Source organism: Balaenoptera musculus, chromosome 9 (genome assembly GCF_009873245.2).
Source record: "Balaenoptera musculus isolate JJ_BM4_2016_0621 chromosome 9, mBalMus1.pri.v3, whole genome shotgun sequence".
NCBI lineage: Eukaryota > Metazoa > Chordata > Mammalia > Artiodactyla > Balaenopteridae > Balaenoptera > Balaenoptera musculus.
In genome coordinates, this window is record NC_045793.1 from 100,540,703 (window position 1) to 100,560,811 (window position 20,109).

General features: G+C 48.1%; 1 protein-coding gene across 3 annotated transcripts in view; it reads right to left on the reverse strand.

The window, feature by feature from the left end:
- Window positions 1-20,109, reverse strand: part of MRPS24 (mitochondrial ribosomal protein S24) — a 175,397-nt gene that overhangs the window by 11,389 nt on the left and 143,899 nt on the right. The window contains exons 6-7 of one of the 3 annotated variants that reach the window (XM_036863569.1): window positions 11,535-11,608; window positions 11,405-11,442 (exon numbers count right to left, since the gene is read on the reverse strand). The exons of 1 other annotated variant lie outside the window; for it this stretch is intronic. In XM_036863569.1, the coding sequence (XP_036719464.1) occupies window positions 11,438-11,442; window positions 11,535-11,608 (79 nt within the window). In that variant the 3' untranslated portion in view covers window positions 11,405-11,437. Of the gene's footprint in view, window positions 1-11,404; window positions 11,443-11,534; window positions 11,609-14,304; window positions 14,324-20,109 lie in introns of those variants that run through there. One more of the 3 variants, XM_036863574.1, reaches the window with a different exon arrangement.

The window sequence follows — 20,109 nt, forward strand, 5'->3', positions numbered from 1 at the left end:
AACCCCCAAAACATCCCAGAGGACAGCAGGCGCCAGGATGTCACCTCTCGATGTTTACAGCTTTTCTCAGGAGAACTCAGTCATAATATAATCCCTTCAACACAAAACCTCAAAATAATCCCATATGAATTATGGAGTGAATGCCCTATTCACAAGAATTTTGTCAAACAAATCAAAGTCGTCTAAAGTATTTCAGACAAATGTGAGTTGTTTGCCCAGTGGAATCCCTGATGCCTTAGTAATTAGAGGTCCCTTAGGGGAAAAGTGTGAAAACCAAACAAGCTGGAGAGTGGTACCAAGTGTGGGATCTGAGGCCAGAGCCACAGGACTCCCTCCCAGCTCCATCCTCAGACCTCTGTGGCCTTCAGGAGGCCACTGAGAACCCCTGAGCCTCAATTTTCTCAACTATAAAATCAAGTGGTAAGACTTCCTTCAAAGGACACTGTGAGATTTCAATTTTTAAAAGTATACTTAAACTCTACACGAATACTGATTGTCCTTTTTTTCTAAAATAGGCAGCTTGACATTTTTTCCCCTGTTCTCTGCCCTGTCGCTAAACTTTAAGAGATGAAAATGAGATTTGGAATAGAACATGTGATCACCTTTTTTGTATATAATTTTTGGTGAATCCTAAGAGGATTCCAGAGGTCACTATGGGAGTCCTAAGTCCTTTGAGACTGGTTGGGTTTGTGGTTTTACCTAAACAAACAAGCATAGTCAGAGGAAAACTACTTGTCCTTGTCTCTGATTACCTAATTGCCTATTTCTTACTTCCAGCTTCACATCTTTTAAGCCCCATGGCCTGTCTCCATGCCATGTGCCCTACAGTCTGGAATTGGGCCTTGAACCCCTCCAGGCCACCATCCCTACCTAGACACAACCTGCTTCTTACCCAGTGATGTTCTTATTTGATGCGGCCTTTCCGCCAACTCTAGAACCTTCCATGTGCACAGCTCCAGGTCACCCCCAAGTCCGCAGGCTCCAGGAATTTTCCCCTTACCAGGGTGTGTCTCCTCCCCGACCCCCAGCTCCTGGACTCACCTGCATGTTGCCTACCTCACCTGGAGAATTGGGAGCTGAGGGTCACTAGGTGTGACCTGTTTCATTCAGAGGCCTGGAGCTTCTTGAGGGAACAGAGAACCAGCCCTCCTGTTCTGCTTGACATGTAGTCTTGTAGCTGGTACTTAAGACAAGCCTGTGATTCCAAATGAATTGCATTTAAATTATCTCTTCTCAAAGGATGAATTAGAGCAGCATTGAATGATAGCTACAGTTTTTGGAACCAGATCACTGGATTTAGATTAGTAAATATCAAAATATTAAAATTCCCCAATGTTGGAGGACGGGTCAGTTCATTTCTATAGATGATAACACGTGCTGACTATTTTCTATAATGACCTTTGACGTTCCTTTTACATCGACTATGGAAATAATTTCTCCTTTCTTCTCATTTCACACACAAACTGTTGTAAACTACATTTTTGTTCCTCTTTTGGTGAAAAAAATAATTAACATGAACATGAAGGCACAAGATTGTTATTAATGCAGTTAATGATTTTTAAATAAGTCCAAATAGGCCCTAAACCCCATTTGTCACCCTGCCAGCCCCTCCCCAAGTCTGTCACTGCAACACCCAGGATTAAAATGGCAACGTAGTAAAACATTTGCATCTCCATGTTCCAAGGACAGGCCCCTAAAATAGACGCAGGGACTGAAAATTACAGGAAAGTCAGTGAAATTCTAGGATTGCAGAGGTTCCCACAGGCCCAGCCCTCCCTCGTGGAACGTGAGGCAGGAGGAGTCCAGGCACCTTTGCTTGCGGGAGACTCGGGGTGGGGAGTGCCCAATCGTGCACCCCTTGAAGGCCGAGGGGAGAGAGGTACAGATCACCTGACACCTGCAGCAGGCTGTTGTCACCTGGCACCACATGCCACCCCCCAGGGAGGGCCACCCCAGGATCACTGGGCAAAGCCCGAAGCTGTGTGCTCGCCTTGGGGCTTGGGGTGTGGAGTGCCATGCGGGCTGTGAGGTGCTAGCCTCACCCCTCTCTCAGCTCTTGCCTTGGCAGGAGGTGGTCCAGGGCGGCGGGATGGCAGGGTGCTGGCCAAATCAACAGAGGAAGGCCCTGGGAGGCGGTTCTGGCAGTAAGGACAGTGTTATTCGTGGGGACAGGGAGGGTGGGCCCTGGGGGGTGGCCTGGACTCCTGGACCACTGTTGATGTTCTCTGTTCAGGCTTGGGAGGTTGTCACATGGGTGTGTCCACTTTGTGATGATTCAGTAGGATGTTTTGGGCCCTTTTCTGTGTGTTTGTTTCTCCATAAAGGTTTGAAAAAATCCCAGGGTCTTTAGTAAAGCCCAGAGGGGTGGTGGGACCCCCAAGAATGAAAAGACTGTATTCCCACCAGGTTGAAAGGAAGAGGGCTCAGAGCTGTATTTAATCTGCTCAAAGGAAATAAAGAAATTGGGCATGTCTTGCACAAGGGAAAGAAGAATCGTTTGTCCAATGTCTGAGGTTAACAGGTACTCAGAAAACAGAGGGCTCATGGCATTGTAGGGCCTTCTGCTGTCCCTGGCAGACTGAGCTCTCTCCCACCCGCTCTGAGGGCACACAGAGGCTTGGGCTGGATCATGTCTGTGTGTGTCAAGGGTCGTCTGCTTGAGTAGCTCTGTTCTCCCAGGAAACACCCCACAGAGGGAGAGGAGAGGTGGCAAATGAATGAACAGCGATGATACTGGTGTTATCACTGAGTATCAATTATGTCACAAATCGGGAAAAAAAAAAAGACAACTCAAACCTATGAGGAAGGTATTTTTATTAGCCACCTTTTACGGAGGGGAAAACTGGGGACCCCAAGCAGGTTAAAAACTTGGGACACAGTTTACACAGCCATCCAGGCTGAGCGTTGCCTTTCCCTTCTTCAGATCTGGTCAGGACCAGAACAAGGGAAATCCCCGAGTGTCCGGCCACGTTGGCCCTCCAGGTGCGGCCTGTCCTGTCCTAGGTGCTGCTGCCTCCTGACCCATCTCCTGGTGACCATGAGCTCCACAGGGTTCGGCCTGTGTGCGCCCCAAACCCAACTCTCCCCATGAGCTTCAGGGCTGTCCGTGGGTCGGCCCCGCCTTTCCAGCCCCATCTCACCCTCCAGTGGGACCCATCCTGCACCCTCCCCTTCCCTGCTGACCCCGGCCACAGCCAACAGTCTCCCCACCTGCAGCCCACACGGGGAAGTTTGCTTTGTGCAAGCTTTACTCTTTAAGAGCTTTTACTCTTTCTCTGACTATAAGATTGATATATCCTTTGTAAAAATATTTAAGCCCTATAAAAATATCAAGGAAACAAGGAACGTGTCCCAGGATCCCCCTTCAGTGAGCTGTTCTAAGGTTTGCGGCACACACCAGGCATCCACATTGTTTGTTCTCAATGGGCCATTTCGCACACATCTGACTGTGTGGGTTTTGGCGGATGATGCTGGCAGGGGTTGTCTGGGGCTCTTCATAACTCCAAGATAAAAGCACTCCTGGCCACCACACATTGCCTCTCCAGATGTTTCTCCTGGCTCCCCCTTCACCCACTGCCTGGGTGTCCTTGTCTCAGCCACATGGACTCCTCACAGATGTGGAGAGCCCTTCCCTTCATCTCCTCTGTTCCCTGCTCTCCTCCCTGGCACAACTCTCATCCACTTTTCTATGAATTTTAATAGATTGTATGTCTCTTTCAGGGCCTCTCTTAACCCCTATGGAGGGGGACAGGGCAGCCTCCTGCTCTGAGCCCCTGGGTTATCTGTACATACACCCTCCAGGTGGGAATCAGGTGTATGTTTAGTTTCAGTTCGTTTTATTCCCAGTCTTAGGGAGGTAGCATTTAGTCTTTTACCATTAAGTGTGATATTAGCTGTGGGTTTTTGCAAATGTTTACCTTTCTCTTTCATGGCATCTCCCCTTAAGCCAATGCAATAAAGCAAGAAAAGGGAATAAAAGGCACGTAGGTCAGGAAAGAAGAAAGATGGCATGATTGTCTGTGGAGAAAATTCCAAGGAATCAACAAAGATATCTACTAGAACTAAAAATGAGTTCAGTAAGCTTGTAGGATACTAGATAAACCTTCCAAAATTAATTGTATTTCTATATATAATAGGAGTGAACACATGGAAACTGAAACTAAACATACACTATCATTTACAATTACTCAGAAAAGAGAGAAATACTTTGGTATAAATCTAACAAAATATACTTTGTGTGCTGAAAACTATAAAAAGCTGATGAAGGAAATCAAAGAAGATTAAATAAATAAATGGAGAACCATGCTGTGTTCATGGATGGAAGACTCAGGAGAGTAAAGGTGTGTATTCTCCCCAAACTGATATACAAGCTTATCATAGTTCCTATTGCTAGAAAGATATTTTGCAAGTATAGACAAGACTGTTCTAAATTTTATATAGAAAGAGACTAGAATAGCTAAAACAATTTTTAAAATGGAGAATAATGTGGGAGGAATCAATCTATTTAATTTCCAGACTTACTACTTAACCAAGACAATCGAGACTGTGGCATTGGTGGAGGGATAGACACATCAATCAATGAAACAGAACAGAGAACACAGAAATAGACCCACACAAATATGCCCAATTGATGTTGACCAAAGTGCAAAAGTAAGTCAATGGAGGAGAGACAGCCTTTTCAACAAATGATGCTGGAGCAATTTGGACACCCATGGGGGAAAAGGAACCTCAACTAAAGTCGCATACCTTATATAAAAATAAACTCAAAACAGATCATAGACTTAACTGTAAAGTGTAAAACTATAAAACTTATATTAAATAATAGAGAAAAATATTGGGATCCAGGGTTAGGTAAAGAGTTCTTAGACCTGACACCAAAAGCATGATACACAAAAGAAAAATAATTGATAAATTAGACTTCATCAAAATTTAAAAACTTTTGCTCTGCACGCAAATCTGTTAACAGGATGAAAATACAAGTTTCAGATTGAGAAAATATTTGCAAACCACAATTCCAAAAAAGAACTAGTATATAGAACATATAAAGAACTCTTAAAACTCAACAGTGAAAAAACAAGCAGCACAATTAGAAAATGGGCAAAAGACAGGGAGAGACATCTCACTGAAGAGGTTGTACAGATGGCAAATAAGCACATGAAAAGATGTTCAATATCATTAGCCATCAGTGAAATGCAAATTAAAACCACAATGAGACATCACTACACACCTATCAGAATGGCAAAAATAAAAAATAGTGACAACACCAAAGGGCAATGAGAATGCAGGGAAACTGTATCATTCCCACATTATTAGTGAGAATATAAATGGTACAATGACTCTGGAAAGCAGTTTGGCAGTTTCTTTAAAAATTAAATGTGCAATTACCATATGATCCAGCAATTGTATCCCTAGGCATTTATCTCAGAGACACAAGATTTATATTCACATAAAAACCTGTACATAAATGTTTACAGCTGCTTTATTCATAATTGTCAAAAACTGGAAACAACCCAGCTGTCCTTCAGTGGGTAAATGGTTAAACAAACTGGCTCATCCATATCATAGAATAATGCTCAGCAGTAAAAAAGGAACAAACTACTTAAAATATTTTTTATTATGGTAAAATACACATGACATAAAGTGAACTGTTGTAACTCTTTTTTTAGTGTACAGTTCAGTGGCATTAAATACATTTACATTGGTGTCCAATCATCACCACCATCCATCTCCAGAACTTTTTCATCTTCCCAAAGTGAAACTCTGTACCCATTAAAAAATGACTCTCCACCTCCCCCAGCACTTAGTAACCACCATGCTACTTTCTGTCTCGATGTATTTGACTATTTTAGGTACTTCACTATATTCGTCCTTTTATGTCTGGCTTATTTCACTCAGCATAATGTCTTCGAGGTTCACCCATGTTGTAGCATGTTAGCATGTCTCAGAATTTCATTCCTTTTTAAGGCTGAATTATATATATGTATTTTTATATAATTTATATATATATAATTTATATATATATAATTTATATATATCACTTTGTTTAATTTATCCATCAATGAACACTTGAATTGCTTCCACATTTTGGCTATTGAACACCAGTGTACAAATACCTGTTCAAGTCCATGCTTTCAATTCTTTTGCATATATATCCAGAAGTGGAATTGCTGAATCAAATGGTAATTTCTACATTTAATATTTTTGAGGAACTTCCATACTGTCTTCCGCAATGGCTACATCTTCCGCTCCCACCAGCAGCGTACAAAGGTTTCAATTTCTTGCCAACGTTTGCTGTTTTCAGTTATTTTGATTATAACGGTCCTAATGGGTGTGAAGTAGTAGTTCATTGTGGTTTTGATTTTCATTTCCCTAATGATTAGTGATGTTGTGTACATTTTCATGTGCTTATTGGCCATTTGTGTATCTTTTTTGGAGAAATGTCTATTCAAGCCTTTGCCTGTCTTTGCATCAGGTTGTATTTTTTGTTGTTGTTGAGTACTAGCTCCTTTTCTCTTCTGGATATTAATCCCTCATCAGATATGTGATTTGCAAATATTTTCTCACAGTCTTTGTGTGGTCTTTTTACTCTGTTGATTCATATGATGCACAAACGTTTTTAATTTTGATGAAGTCCAATTTGTCTATTTTTCCTTTGGTTTCCTGTAGCATCTAAAAATATCTTCCCCAAATCCAATGTTGTCAAGTGTATCTTTATGTTTTCTTTTAATAGTTTAATAGTTTTAACTCTTACCTTTAGGTCTTTAATCCATTTTGATATAATTTTTGTAATGGTGTTATGTAAGGTTTCAACTTCATTTCTTTGCATGTGGATATCCAGTTTTCTCAGCACCATTTTTTGAAAAGACACTTCTTTTCCCATTGAATGGTTTGGCACCCCTGTCAAAAATTATTTTACCAGTGCTTCCCTGGTGGCGCAGTGGTTAAGAATCCACCTGCCAATGCAGGGGACATGGGTTCGAGCCCTGGTCCGGGAAGATCCCACATGCTGCATAGCAACTAAGCCCACGCGCCACAACTACTGAGCCTGAGCTCTAGAGCCCTCAAGCCACAACTACTGAGCCCACGAGCCACAACTACTGAGCCTGAGTGTCACAACTACTGAAGCCCACGCACCTAGAGCCTGTGCTCCGCAACAAGAGAAGCCACTGCAATGAGAAGCACACGCACCGCAACAAAGAGTAGCCCCCGTTTGCCGCAACTAGAGAAAGCCTGCACGCAGCAACGAAGACCCAACGCAGCCAAAGATAGATAGATAGATAGATAGATAGATAGATAGATAGATAGATAGATAGATAGATAGATAAATAAATAAATAAATAAATAAATTCAGGTGGCTGGCCTCTCTCTTACCCAGTACGTTTTGGTCTCTGGCATTTCATTCCTTTTCTGTGGCTCCTATAACAAATTACCACAATTTTAGTGGCTTAAATTTTGTTCTGTTCCTTTATAGTTTTAACAGATTTATTCTTTTCCAGTTCTGGAGGTCAGAAGTCCACAGTGGATCTCACTGGGCTAAAATCAAGGTGTGGGAAGGGCTGTGCTTCTTCTCGAGGCTGGAGGGGAGGTTCCATCTCCTTGCCTCTTCCAGGTGCTGGAGGCTGCCCGCGTGTGCTGGCCGGGGCCCCTTCCTCTACCTTCAGAGCCAGCAATGGCATCCCCCCACCTCTGCTTCCATCTCCTTCTCTGACTTTTCTACCGCCCTCTGTCCTGTATGAGGACCCTCAGGACTACACTGAGCCTGCCGGGTAAGCCAGGATGGTCTCCCCATCTCGATTTTTAATTTAGTCACTTCTGCGAAGTCCCTTGCCACGTGAGGTTATGTGTTCACAGGATCCAGGGGTTAGGACGCGGACTTGAGGGAGCAACGACTCTGCGTCTCACAACCGTCTCGAGTTTGCCCAGCTTCGGGGCTCAGCAATCTCCATCCACACACTTCCCAGCGCCCTGGCCTGGCGGCTGGTTCGCGCTCAGCTGGAAGGGCGCACACTCCCCCACGACTCCTCTGCCCAGAAGTCCAGCCCAGGGCCGTCCCCCAGGGAGGTGGCTCTGTCCCTCAGACAGATCATGGCCTCCCTTTGCATTCTGCCTCCGTATCTCGTCCTGGGGACTGGCCTGGCCCCTTCTGTCCTAAGCAAGGCTGAGCCCTGAGGACCTGGGCTTTGGATTACATCCTTCATTCCTTCCCAAGGACCTGCTGCATGACCTTCTTCCTGGCTCTGTGTCTCAGCCTTCCCTTCTCCTCCTTCTGTGTTATTTGGATGCTTTTTTTCCAGCCATAACCTACTTGGATCTCTTCCGTCTTGAAAGCCCCCTTCAGGGACCTCACCTTCTCTTTTTCTGGTGTCCCCTTTCTTGGTGAATGGTGTCACCACACAGGAGCCCTCTCTCCTTCTCACATCATCCATCAGACCCTCCAGATTCTGTCTCCCGGTCAAACCTACGCTGAGTTTTCCTGCCTGAGTCTGAGTTGTAACCTCTTGTGTCTGATGTTACAACCACCTAACAGCTGGTCTCCCTTTCTTCATTCTAGGCCCCTGGTTCTTCCCCAACATGGCTGCTAGAATGATCATTTTGCAATGTATATCTAATCATATTCCACTCCTGTAAAAAAAACCTCCAGTGAATTTGGAATGTACCAGAACATGTAACACGTATTACTCCCCTCTCGTTCCCTGGAACTTGAATGAGATCCTACTCTCAAAAAATATTGAACACTTTATAGCACTTGCTATGTACATAGAAAATTTGTGCATATGCAGACTCACCAAATCCAGGAGCTGCACCATCATGAAGATTAGATCCCAAGAAAATCAAATGGCGTTTAATTTTATGGACCATTTCTTGAGCTTGGTCGATTGAATACAGTGGGGCTTTCTCAACAGAAAACTTCTAAGTGTGGGTGCTACACAGAACAGGCAACATTCTTCTTTTAACAGGACAGCTTGGAGAGTCCTTTGGTCGCCCCATAAACTCACTGGGAAAGATCCTCCCTGGGCGGGAGACCGACCCTTCTTGGTCACACTGTGGCATTGAAGCCAGTATAGGACATGGCCGTTAAACAGAACAGAGCAAGGCAGGGCAGACTTCCTCTCTAGGATTCAAGGAAGGGTGAATTAAAAGGGACAACAAACTTTCATTTTCTCCCCTATATTTTTTAGCAAGGATTTTTAAGGCCTGATGCTCATCTTAGCTATCAGACATCCTAAGGGGAGGAAAAATTGACTCTGTATTTCTGAAAAGCAACATGGTAGGTATCCAAAGCTTTAAATCTGACAGAATAATTAGCCTCATGCAGGACTTGACAAAGGCAATAAAAATATGGACAAAGGTTTATGTATAAAGAAGTTCTTGTCGAGGTACCCATAAAAGCCAAGACTCTTAAAAAGTGAAAACTCAATGTTCAACAATAGGAGAATAAACGGTCACATTAAATATGACCCCTTCGTGTGTTGAGATGTTACGCAGCCATCTGATATGGACAGATGCTCCTCGCCCAAAATAAAGGGAAATAATTGTTCACATAACAGGAGGCAGACCACCCTAAAAATCTATGTTAAGGCTAGAAGCATATGAGCCAAAATATTAACTCAGTTGGAATATGGATGCTGGTGTTATAGTCATGACCATTTTCTTGTTTATTTTTGTCCTTATTTTCTGAATTCTCCCTAATGACAACAGCTTATCTTCATGATCAGAGGAGAGCAGAATTAGAGGCTGCAGAACTGACAGTTGCGGTCCTGGAGCTCTGCCTGAAGGACACGAAAGCCGCAGTACTGCACGCAGCGGATGGGGGCAAACTCCCGCTTTTCATTGTCCGCACGGGGCTGAGCAGCTGATGTGTGCCAGGAGCTGTGCCGACCCTGGGGGCGTAGCGGTGGGTAAAGCCAGTGTCCCCCTCTAGGTGCTTCCAGAGCCTGGGGAGGCCGGCAGGTCCATTCCACCACTGAGCGCAGTGGAGGGGGTCTTGTCTCTGTCCCTAGGGCATAGTAGATGCTCAGTAAAGATTTGCCGAATGAAGAAAAGTCTCTTAGTAAAAACAATAATAGCCAACATTATTATCAAGTGTGTCCCTAGGTCAGGCATTGCCCTAAACTTCACTTTTTTTTTTTTTTTTTTGGCCGTGCCATGCGGCATGTGGGATCTTAGTTCCCCGACCAGGGATCAAACCCACACTGCCTGCATTGGAAGCGCAGAGTCTTAACCACTGGACAGCCAGGAAAGTCCTCTCACATTTTAACTCACCTGGTCTCCCTAACAACCCTCCTGATTTTACAGATGAGGGAACGGAGATGCTGAAAGGGCAGGAGCGCAGGGAAGATGGTGCAGGAAGAAAGTGAGAAGCCTGCCCCCGAGCCTCGCCTGCCTTTCACGTCACCAGGGCAAGGACACAGGACAACGGTGAAGGTGACTGCCTCGGGCTGGCCCGTCCTTCCCAGAGGAGGTGGCAGGAACGGTCCCGACATAGTTCACGTGGCAACAAAAGCCTGTTCCCGTGTGAATGGCCATCCTGCCATCCTCTGAAACCAGCCGAGTTCTCTGGAGCCAGCTGTGGAGTGCCCGCCCAGCTTTCTTTTCCAGGCCTCCGGGGGGACACTTGTGTGCTGAAGGTCCCCAGAGCAGGCAAGGCGTAGCCAGGCAGGAGAGGAGGGAGAGGGGAGCCAGCCCTTGATTAAAGAGAGAAGTCTCTGGAAAGCCAAGAGCACAGATCGAATTTTCTCCTCTTACAGGAATAGGGAACTGAGCTGGGTCTCCCATGCTGTCCTGTGATCTTGGATTATGTAGGAAGGAAGATATGAAATGTGTGCACATTGCAAAGCCCAGGAATGAGGCCAGGACTTGACACGCAACCACTTCGGGGCTGTCTTCTCTGCTCCTGCCTGAAATGTGTATTTATCAGTTCTTTGATGGCAAGTTGCAACATGCCTGCATCCTTAAATAATGAGTTGCTTAGTCTGGCTTATGTAGGGCTTCCTAGAAATGCTATCATACTTTGCATCACCTTCAAGGTCATGCTCATAACAATACACTTCCTTCCTGAGGTTCTCCCAGGCCGGCGCGTCCAGGACGCTCTGCACAACCTGTGCTAGGCACCTGTCCCCTCCCCTACAGCTCTGTGCCGGGATCTGTGTGATGCACGCTCACCCGGGTGAAGTTCCCAGAACACCTTGTCCAGGAAAACAGAGAGCAGGTGCCATGAAAGTGAACAATTTAGTAAATTCGGTGCAACTCTGTAGATTCTGGAAAGCTTAGAGTCCCATTTACTGCCATGATTTCTGCTGTCTTTCCCACAGGTGTGTGAGAGCACCGCTCACATCTGCCTCCACGGCCTGTGTTGAAGGTGTGGTTTTACTGAACGCACACATTCGTGTTCACGTTGTCCACAGCTGTTCGTGTGCCGTGACAGCAGAGTTCGGTGTTAGCCTGTGTGATCCACAAAGTATAAAACATTTACTACCTGGCCCTTTGCCGGAAAGTTTGTGACCCCATTTTGGATGCTATTTCTCCTTTCTTACCTGTAAACACTTTAGTTTCCATTATATTTTGGCCTCTAACATTCCCAAAGTTTCTCTTCTTCCTCTGCCCCGCCCTGAAACAGATAGGGTGCATTTTTAGAATATGTAAAAGCAGAGTGAGGGTCCCGGTGTGTTTGTCAGGATGCTGACAGAGCAGGTGACAGCGACAGGATTTGCAGCTGGGCCTTGCTGTGTACCACCCCCCTCCCCGATGTCCATCTATAGTGGGGCCCAGCTGGCCTCCAGCTTCTAGTTTCCTGCTTTCATTTTCGGTATTCATTTTATTTTTAGCCTAAGTTTGACACTTCCTCTTAGCAACATGCAAATTTCATGCTTCCACAGATGTCTGGAAAGTTACAGCCCCAGCATGTCAGCCCTGAGGGTGGGATTGCATAGGGGTTAATTTTTTTTTAACTTTCTTGACTATATTTTTTTGAGTTTTCCACAAGCTGGTATTGTCTTGTAAGGAGGAAAATCCTTTGCAGTGTGTTCGCAAGAAATCCAGGTTTCAACCCTGCTCCCTCTGAAAACTTTCCTCACCAGGCTTGTTAAGGGCTTAGCTCACAAACGTTAGCTAGTGAGCCCCTTCTGCATGCTAGAGGCTGGGGATGTGGAGGAGTCATAAGTGGGCCCTGCCCGTGAGAGTCTAGCAGGGAACAGAGAGGTTTCCATATGCAGCCAAAATTCAAAATGGCACATAGAATGGTGGAGTGATGGGAAAGGTTTTGGGACAGGGAGAGCAAGGTGGTGATACGCCACTGGGGGGACCACGGGACACATCCCTCCAGGCAGTGTAGGCAGGTAGGCTGGAGTCTACCAGAATGGGGTCCCAGGGCTCCTGAGTATCTGAACAGTACGAAAGATATGAAAGGGCGAGAGAGAAGCCATGGCATTGGGCTGGGCCCCGTCCTTGCCTGCATGTGGGGCAGGCAAGGACAGGGTGGTGCCTGGCTTTGAGGGACCCCTGGTTTATTGGCAAGGCTGAATTACCTGAGACTTTCAATCAGGAGTGATTTGAAGAGATTTATTTGTGTCATAGAATGAAAGCTAGAAATACAATTTAATTTGGTAACAAGTCAGTCCCACAGCGGGGGCACCAATCTCCATTCCCAACAGCAGTGTATAGGGATACAGTTTCTGCGAATCCTAACCAGCATCTGATGTCGTCGTTGTTTTTATGTTAGCTGTTCTGATAGGTGTTTAGAGCTATCTCATGTGGTTTGCACTTCCCTCATAGCCAATGACAGTGAGCGTCTTTGCATGTGCCTGTTTGCCATCTGTACATTCTCTATGGTGGGATGTCCCTGCACGCCTCCGCCCACACCGAACATTCCTTTTTCTTCCTTTCACAATAATATTTAGAGAACAAATTAGTGGGTGCAAGCATTAGGGATGTGGTGACGGAACAATTCTGTATCTGGATTGTGGTGGTGGTTATACAAATCTTCACATGTGATTAAATGACAGAACTACACCCATTGAACCAAGGTCAGTTTCCTGGTTTTGATATTGAACTACAGTTCTGGAAGGTTGGGGGCTCGGGGAGAGGGGTGCACAGGGCCTCTCTACTGTCTTTGCAAGTTCCTCTGTCTCCAAATAAAAAGTTAAAAAGCAAAGTCAGTACCAATCATTCTGACTGTAGGAGGATCAAAAAATCCACAATTGTTATTTTACCTCTTTCCCCAGCTGATTATCTGTTTATCCTCAAACAGCCAGATCACATCATCATTTGACATTAGGGCTCTGACTACGTTCCCTAAGAAAACATACAAAATCACCATGTGGAAAAGATGGTCACAATTCACCTGAGGACTATGAAGATGAAAACAGGATCTCCCCACCGGGCAGCTGAGAACGGCAGGAGGCCAGAGGGAGCGGCCACCCCACCCCATCCTCATCCCCAGCCCTGTCCCCGTCCCCGTCCCCCTCTCTCCAATGGCCTTTCCACACTGGGACAGGCCGCTGATAGCTCCCTCAGCTTCCCCTGCCTTTGTAAAAGGCCCCTTTGATGTGCCCTTTCTCATTTGTTTAAACAACACGACAGGATTCCTGAGGGCTGCAACCCAGAGGCCAGCTGGGTGGCCTTGCCTTTTTATGCAAAAGAGTTGAGAAACACCTGTCAGACTCTGAGGATAACTAACCTTTATTGCTTCTCATTAAGACTGAGATTGTCACTGCACACAGATGTGGCCACTGGATGGGGCTGGGGCTGGGGAAGGGGCGTGGAAGTGTGGGTGGGAAATGAGCAGCAGAGGCTCAAAGAGACTCGAAGGGGCAGAGACACCCACCTGCTTGTGGTTGTACACAGGGTCAGTACATCCGGGACCCGCTCCAGCCGGGCCTGGGGCGCAGCTCACAGCAGGGCCTACCAGGCTGCATTCCACAAGTGGGGGAGACAGCGGTCCACATGTAGAGACATCTCCAAGTCAAGAGCCGGGCTGAGAATTTCGGTTAGTGCTGGAAGGGAAACAAGTTCCAGGGTGCAGGGGTTCAGACTGTTTGGGGACATTGCTGAGACTCTCTGGAGGCTGTCGGCTCTTCCTGATATTTACACTCGCTGGAGGTGAGGCCGTCAGGGCGTTGGGGCAGAGAGGAAATACTCCGTCTGCGCAGTGTCCGAGACAGTGGCCCATTCTGGGCTGGACAAGAGCCGTTGTGGGAGGGGAGGGCGAGGCAGACGCGTGGAGATGCCAAGCAGACGTCCTGTCAGTCAGGTCCCTTGGGCCGTGGCGAGGAGCTGGGCGGGGGTCAGAGGACTTCAGCAGGGGGAAGCGCTAGGCTAAGGTCAACTTCAAAAACGGAGCATCGGAGTGCGGTGCAGAGGAGGGATCGTGGAGGGACAGGTGTGGGACGAGAGAGACCAGTTAGAAAGTGATGGGATAGATGCATGGGCACACACACACACACTTTCACACATATGTCCATTCACACACACATGCACCGAGGAGTAGTGATCGCTCAGGGTGGGGGGCCACACACATGGCAACAAAGCAGAGAGGGCACCTCAGGGTGTGCTGGAAGTTTTGCTCTGGACTTGCTGCGTTGCCCACAGCCCTCTCTGTCGAAGACAATCCTGGCAAAGCACAGGGTCGCGGAGAGGGAGGGAGGCCCTATGCTTTAGGCTTTCTACTGGGAAGCGTAAAAAGACACCCAACCAAGAGTAGAGATGAGGGCTTCCCTCGTAGCGCAGTGGTTGGGAATCTGCCTGCCAATGCAGGGCACACGGGTTCGAGCCCTGGTCTGGGAAGATCCCACATGCCGCGGAGCAACTGGGCCCGTGGGCCACAATTACTGAGCCTGCGCGTCTGGAGCCTGTGCTCCGCAACGGGAGAGGCCGCGACAGTGAGAGGCCCGCGCACCGCGATGAAGAGTGGCTCCCACTCGCCGCAACTGGAGAAAGCCCTGGCACAGAAACCAAGACCCAACACAGCCAAAATAAATAAATAAATAAATTAATTAATTAAAAAAAAAAAAAAAGAGTAGAGATGATACACAACCTTCCAGGGCAATGGTTAAACGGCACAGAAAATTGCTAGCATGATGTGATCTTTTTACAGGAATATTTTGAGTATAGAATTGACTTTATTGCATAGGAGGGAATATACGGCCTGAAAAAAAAGGTGTTATAAGCTCAGTGATTGAGGTCATCAGATATTCTAAGATTTCCATCTTCACGGAGCACAAATCCTGGTGCTCTCGTTTAAAGAATATCTGATACTAATGTAAACACCGATGTCTTTTCCGTCCAGTAAACATGGAAAACAGCAGCGAGGACCAACGATGCCTCAGCTCCCTGCACAGCCTTGGGTTCGAGCATGGCTCTTGCTGAGTCTCGGTGCCCCTGGTATTTAGTGGGTACAGTAGTTATGTTTCAGTCTCTACTGTGGTAAATATGGACACATAAACCCATGGAAATGAAGCTCTCTGGGGTCCGTAATACACTTTGAGTGTAAAGGGGCCCTGAGACAAAAGTTTAAGAACGTCTGGTGTTTACAGGGCAGTTCTGGAATGTGTTTGGGAGGAGGGGCTCTGTAGATTGGGGTGGGCAAGTCAGTGCAGGAGGAAGCAGGAAGGGAGCAACCTGGGAGCAGGGAGGGCCAGGGGGCCAAGAGGGCAGCGGACTCCCTGCATGGGGGCTGCAAGAGGCAAGAGGACTTGGGAGAGGAGCCAGCCGTGACTTGAGGCGGACCGTGTTGCCGTGATGTAGTTTACACTTAGGCTACTGTGCCTGAGAACGGTGGGTGTGGGTGTGCGCGCGTGTGTGTACGCTCGTGCAGGGGTGGATCGGGCCGTGCCAAGGCAGCGTGGGGTAGAAATCAACGTCCAGGCACCGAGACCCTCCATACAAGGAAGCTCTTAAGGTGACACAGGCTCCCGGGGCCAGACATAACTTTCAAAGCGTACGCCTCACCCCTGCACCCCCAGCACAGAGGTCTCCGGGAGACTTTGAATGTGCCTGGGGTGAGGATGGAGAACTGGCCCCCCTTGTTCTGGACTTCAGCGCTTACGTGTCAGCACAGCGGAGGCTGGCACAAGTACTTGGGTAAGGAAGCCCCAAGGCCGCCGTGGCCAGGACAGCCCTGGAACCACGTGCAAGGCACTGTGGCGTGGGCACAGCGGGGAGACGCTGAGAACCGCACAAGTCTTCCGCGGGCCGGCCTTCCCTCCAACACTAGCGACCAGAGCCGGGGCCCTGCTTGCAGGCCGAGGACAGCCGCTCCACGGCCTGCCCTGGGGGTTCTGGTGGTCGCTGCTGCCAGCTGGGCCTCTGCCCCTCACTGCGGACTCAGGGCTCGGGTAGGATCTGTGAGCTGACTCCTTCGCAGAGCTTTTCTGACACCGTGAATCGAATGGCTGCTAAATCTGCTCTGTCACCTATGTCACCATGGTGCGCGTTTGCCGGCTTTTCGCGCTGTTCACTTGATTCTCTCCTTTCTCAAGTGGTAGAACGGACTTCCTAGGTCTCCAGTCTGAGTCTGCAAGCTGAGCAACTTAGAAACGCGGACACAGCTCCCAAGGGATCAGCGTTCAAATAGTTTCCCGTGGAGGCCTAGCAGGATGAAGGGCTGACTGGAAAGAGACAGGACAAGCGACCTGTTTCCCAGGGGCACAGGTACTGGGCCTCGTGCATTGAGATCGCCTCAGGGGAGATGGAAGGAGGTTGATTTCTCCCCTTTGGGAAAGTCACCTGGCCTCACAGCTGGGGGAGAGCGTGCGCAGCAAGGACTGAACGTCTGTCTTTGCAGGAGGGAGGGGAGAGGAGTCCTTATCCAGGGACTAGGACATTTCAGAGACAGGGAGTAGGGCCATTAAGACGGCTCTAATGCCTCTTACGTAGGACTGTTGGCCACATTAGGCCAGTGGGAGTGGAATTTAGCAGCACACTATGATAGAAAGACCCAGGGTCTACACGCAGAAGAGACGGGTCAAGAGGAGGGTCTGGGCTGGGGTGCTGTCCGTAAGCTGAGGTAAGCCACTTCATCCCAGAGGCCTCGGTTTCCTGCCTAAAAAATGGGGATGATGATATTTACTTCGAAGGTGCGCATCGCGTTAAGTGAGATGCTAAGTGTAAAGGGTTTTGCAAACTGCCGCGTAGGAGGCAGATGCCGGCTGCTTCTGTAGTGACATTTGCTGGCTGCCTACACCACATGCAGGTCCCCTCCCCCCTTTCAAGAGAACCCTAGCTTTTGCCTGAGAGTTCACCCCACTTCCACACAGCCTAAGTGCCTAGGAGGAAGGTGACCCCACCTTCAGGCCCCTGGGTGGACTCTGATTGGCTTGAGCCATTGCCCCGTCCCTGCGATTGGCCCAGGGGTGGGTGTGTGAACCCCCCAGCGCAATCAGGGCCAGGAGCACCCAGGGCATCTGGGCTCACAAGGGGGCTCCCATGGGCCGGGGGCCAGGGGAGAGTCAGGAGGAAGAACCATCTTTGGTGCGATGGCTGACAACTGGACTAAACCAAGCAAACGAAACATTCACGGAGACCGTCCACCTTTCAGGCCACGCGAGTTTTCTGGGACTTGGCATGAAAGCACCCTGACTGCTGTTTTGTAGCCGCTGCCGCTGTGACAGATGATAACACAGATCGACACTAGTCTAGTTCTTCTTCATTCCAGACCTCAAAAGGGAGAATCATTAGGTTACCACACCGGAAGCCTTTAGAATGGAAACGTAGTGAAGTTCACATATAGCCTTCTGCATCCCAGGGCACAACGTTCTTTCAAGGCGGGTTTGCATTCTTGAATGTGAAACTTACCGCGAATGACCATCATTTTAAGGCAAGAAGGAAAAGGACCAGGGCCTCTAGTGGGGGCTTCCCAGGCCTGCTCTGCCCGGTGGGTCCAAGATTCACGGCTTCCATGTGAAGACGGGCCATCTCAAGACCGCGGCTCCTAGATTTTAGGGTATTTGAGAGTCCTCAGGAAGTTGTTCAGCACAGGTTTTCAGGACCCACTGAGACAGGAACTCTGGGGTGAGGCCCAGAATCCTGCATTTGAACGGGAAGTTCTAACACAGGGCTCTAAGTGTTCAGAGACCACAGTCCTGGTCTGCTTGGGACAGGCAGAGCCCCCGCGGATGCCTGCTGTCCTGGCCTGAAGGCTCATGGCTCTCACTCTCCGGGGTTTCTCAGTTTGGGGGTAAACGGCATGGCCCATCGTCTGGGGGTGTGCTGAGAGCCACAGCTGTGGAGGTGAAGCCAGCATTGTGTGTGTCTCCCTCTGTCCTCCCTCCGCTCCTCTACATGCAAGCTCTCCGGTGCCCGATTCCACTCAACGCGCTGGCCATGCAAGGAGCTGTACGGAAGTCCCTCCTGCCTCTGCTAAGGTCCTGTGCTTCACAGCTTCCTGCCCAAGGGCTTTGGGGAATTCTGTGTAATGGATTTATCCAAAAAGATGGATAAAAATACACCTCCCCTTCATACCACATTCAAAAGGAAATGCCAGAGGAAAAAATTAAATATTGAAAACCCATAAGACTCATAGAAGGAACTATAGGGGATTTAGAAACATGACAGCAGGGGGGAAGTGGCTTTATAAGTATGATAAGAAACCCAGAAAATGTAAAGAAAAATATTGGCAGAATTGAACATTTGACAACTAAAACCTCTGGATGGAATCGGACTCCCTAAATAATGCAAAAAGACGGCCACACCTTGGAGGAAACCAGGGCTACCAAGCGCTGTGTCAGCGAGGGCGTGAGGAGAGCAGGAAGCCTCGGGGGCACCCCGTCTCCCTCCTGCATGTGCTGCTGGGGGCTGGGTTCTGCCTGCTTCCTGGTTGCCCCTGGATCCTGTGCATTTTTGGAACCTGGATCGCCAGTCTTCCTTTTGGTTCTGTTAGCAACCTGATAGCGCTCCCATAAATGCCTTTGAGTTTACCAAAGTTCATTTGTTTTGCTTGCAACCCGAGCCCTGATTGATACACCCTGTGGCAAATAAAGATTAGTTTCATTCCCCAGGAAGGGGTTTTTAAGGCCAGGCACTTATGTGCTGTGACAGCCACCGTTCTCCCGGCTCTACGATTCAAAGAATTCCTCCGCACGGCTCTTAGGACTTCATAGAAACAGCTTCAGTCTCCAAGGGTTCAGAACATGTGATGATGTCCTGAGAGACTTGTTTGAAATGTTTCCATATCATTTTGGCTGCAAGGTCACCCCCCTTAATTTGTCATTTTTATTATTAGGAAAAGCAACAGCCGGCTGGCCAATTTAGCATCACTGAGGTTCCATCTTAGTTCCCCAATATAAGACACTGCTGTTCCCACTGCAACCCCACAGAGCAAGCTCTGTCACCCCGAGTTACAGATGAGAAAACTGAGGCCCTGGGTGGCATGACTCGCTCTGCTTCAAGCCTTGAAGGGGAAGAATCCAGATTCAAACCCAGGCCTGTCCACGTCTGCTCTCTGCTCTTGCTGCATTGCTTCAGATAATAAGCAGCAGTTCCACAAATTACTGAAACCATCTTATCGGAAATTAGTCACAGGTGACTTAGAGGTAGTACTTGTCTATTAAAATTCCTAACAAACAAATAAAATAAAACTGTTGGGTGGGGACTATGTGATTTTTACTTAAAGGTTGAATGGCAGTAATTTCCACTTTTGCTTCAAAACATTCTGAGTGCTTCCACGTGTGAACTGACAGTCTCACAGTGCCTGGAGGAAGGTTGTTAACCCAATTTACAGATCGGGAAACTGAGGTCTGGGCAAGGAGCTGCTCGCTCCTCTCCAAGATGTTGATGTCCCTCTCAGGCTGATGAGGCAAACGGGCCATTACACCGACACTGCACTTTCCTAGGGAAGCGGACGCTGTGGGCGACCCCGACCCCTCCCACCCCACTGGGGACAAAGAGGTCTGTTGCCTTTGGGTCTCCTGAGGTTCAAGGCTCTCATCAGTTAGTCTCTGTCCACTCACCAGTGACAGGACCAAACAGTGCTTGTTTAAAGTGCCAGGTGAACTGGCACCAGCTTTGTGGGGAGCTCCCAGAACACAGCATGGAAGGGCAGGAGGTGACCCCAGTGGCTGGGAGTGTGCGCTTGCTAGCTAAGCTCAGGGGGCTGGCTCCCCCTCCTTGGAGGTT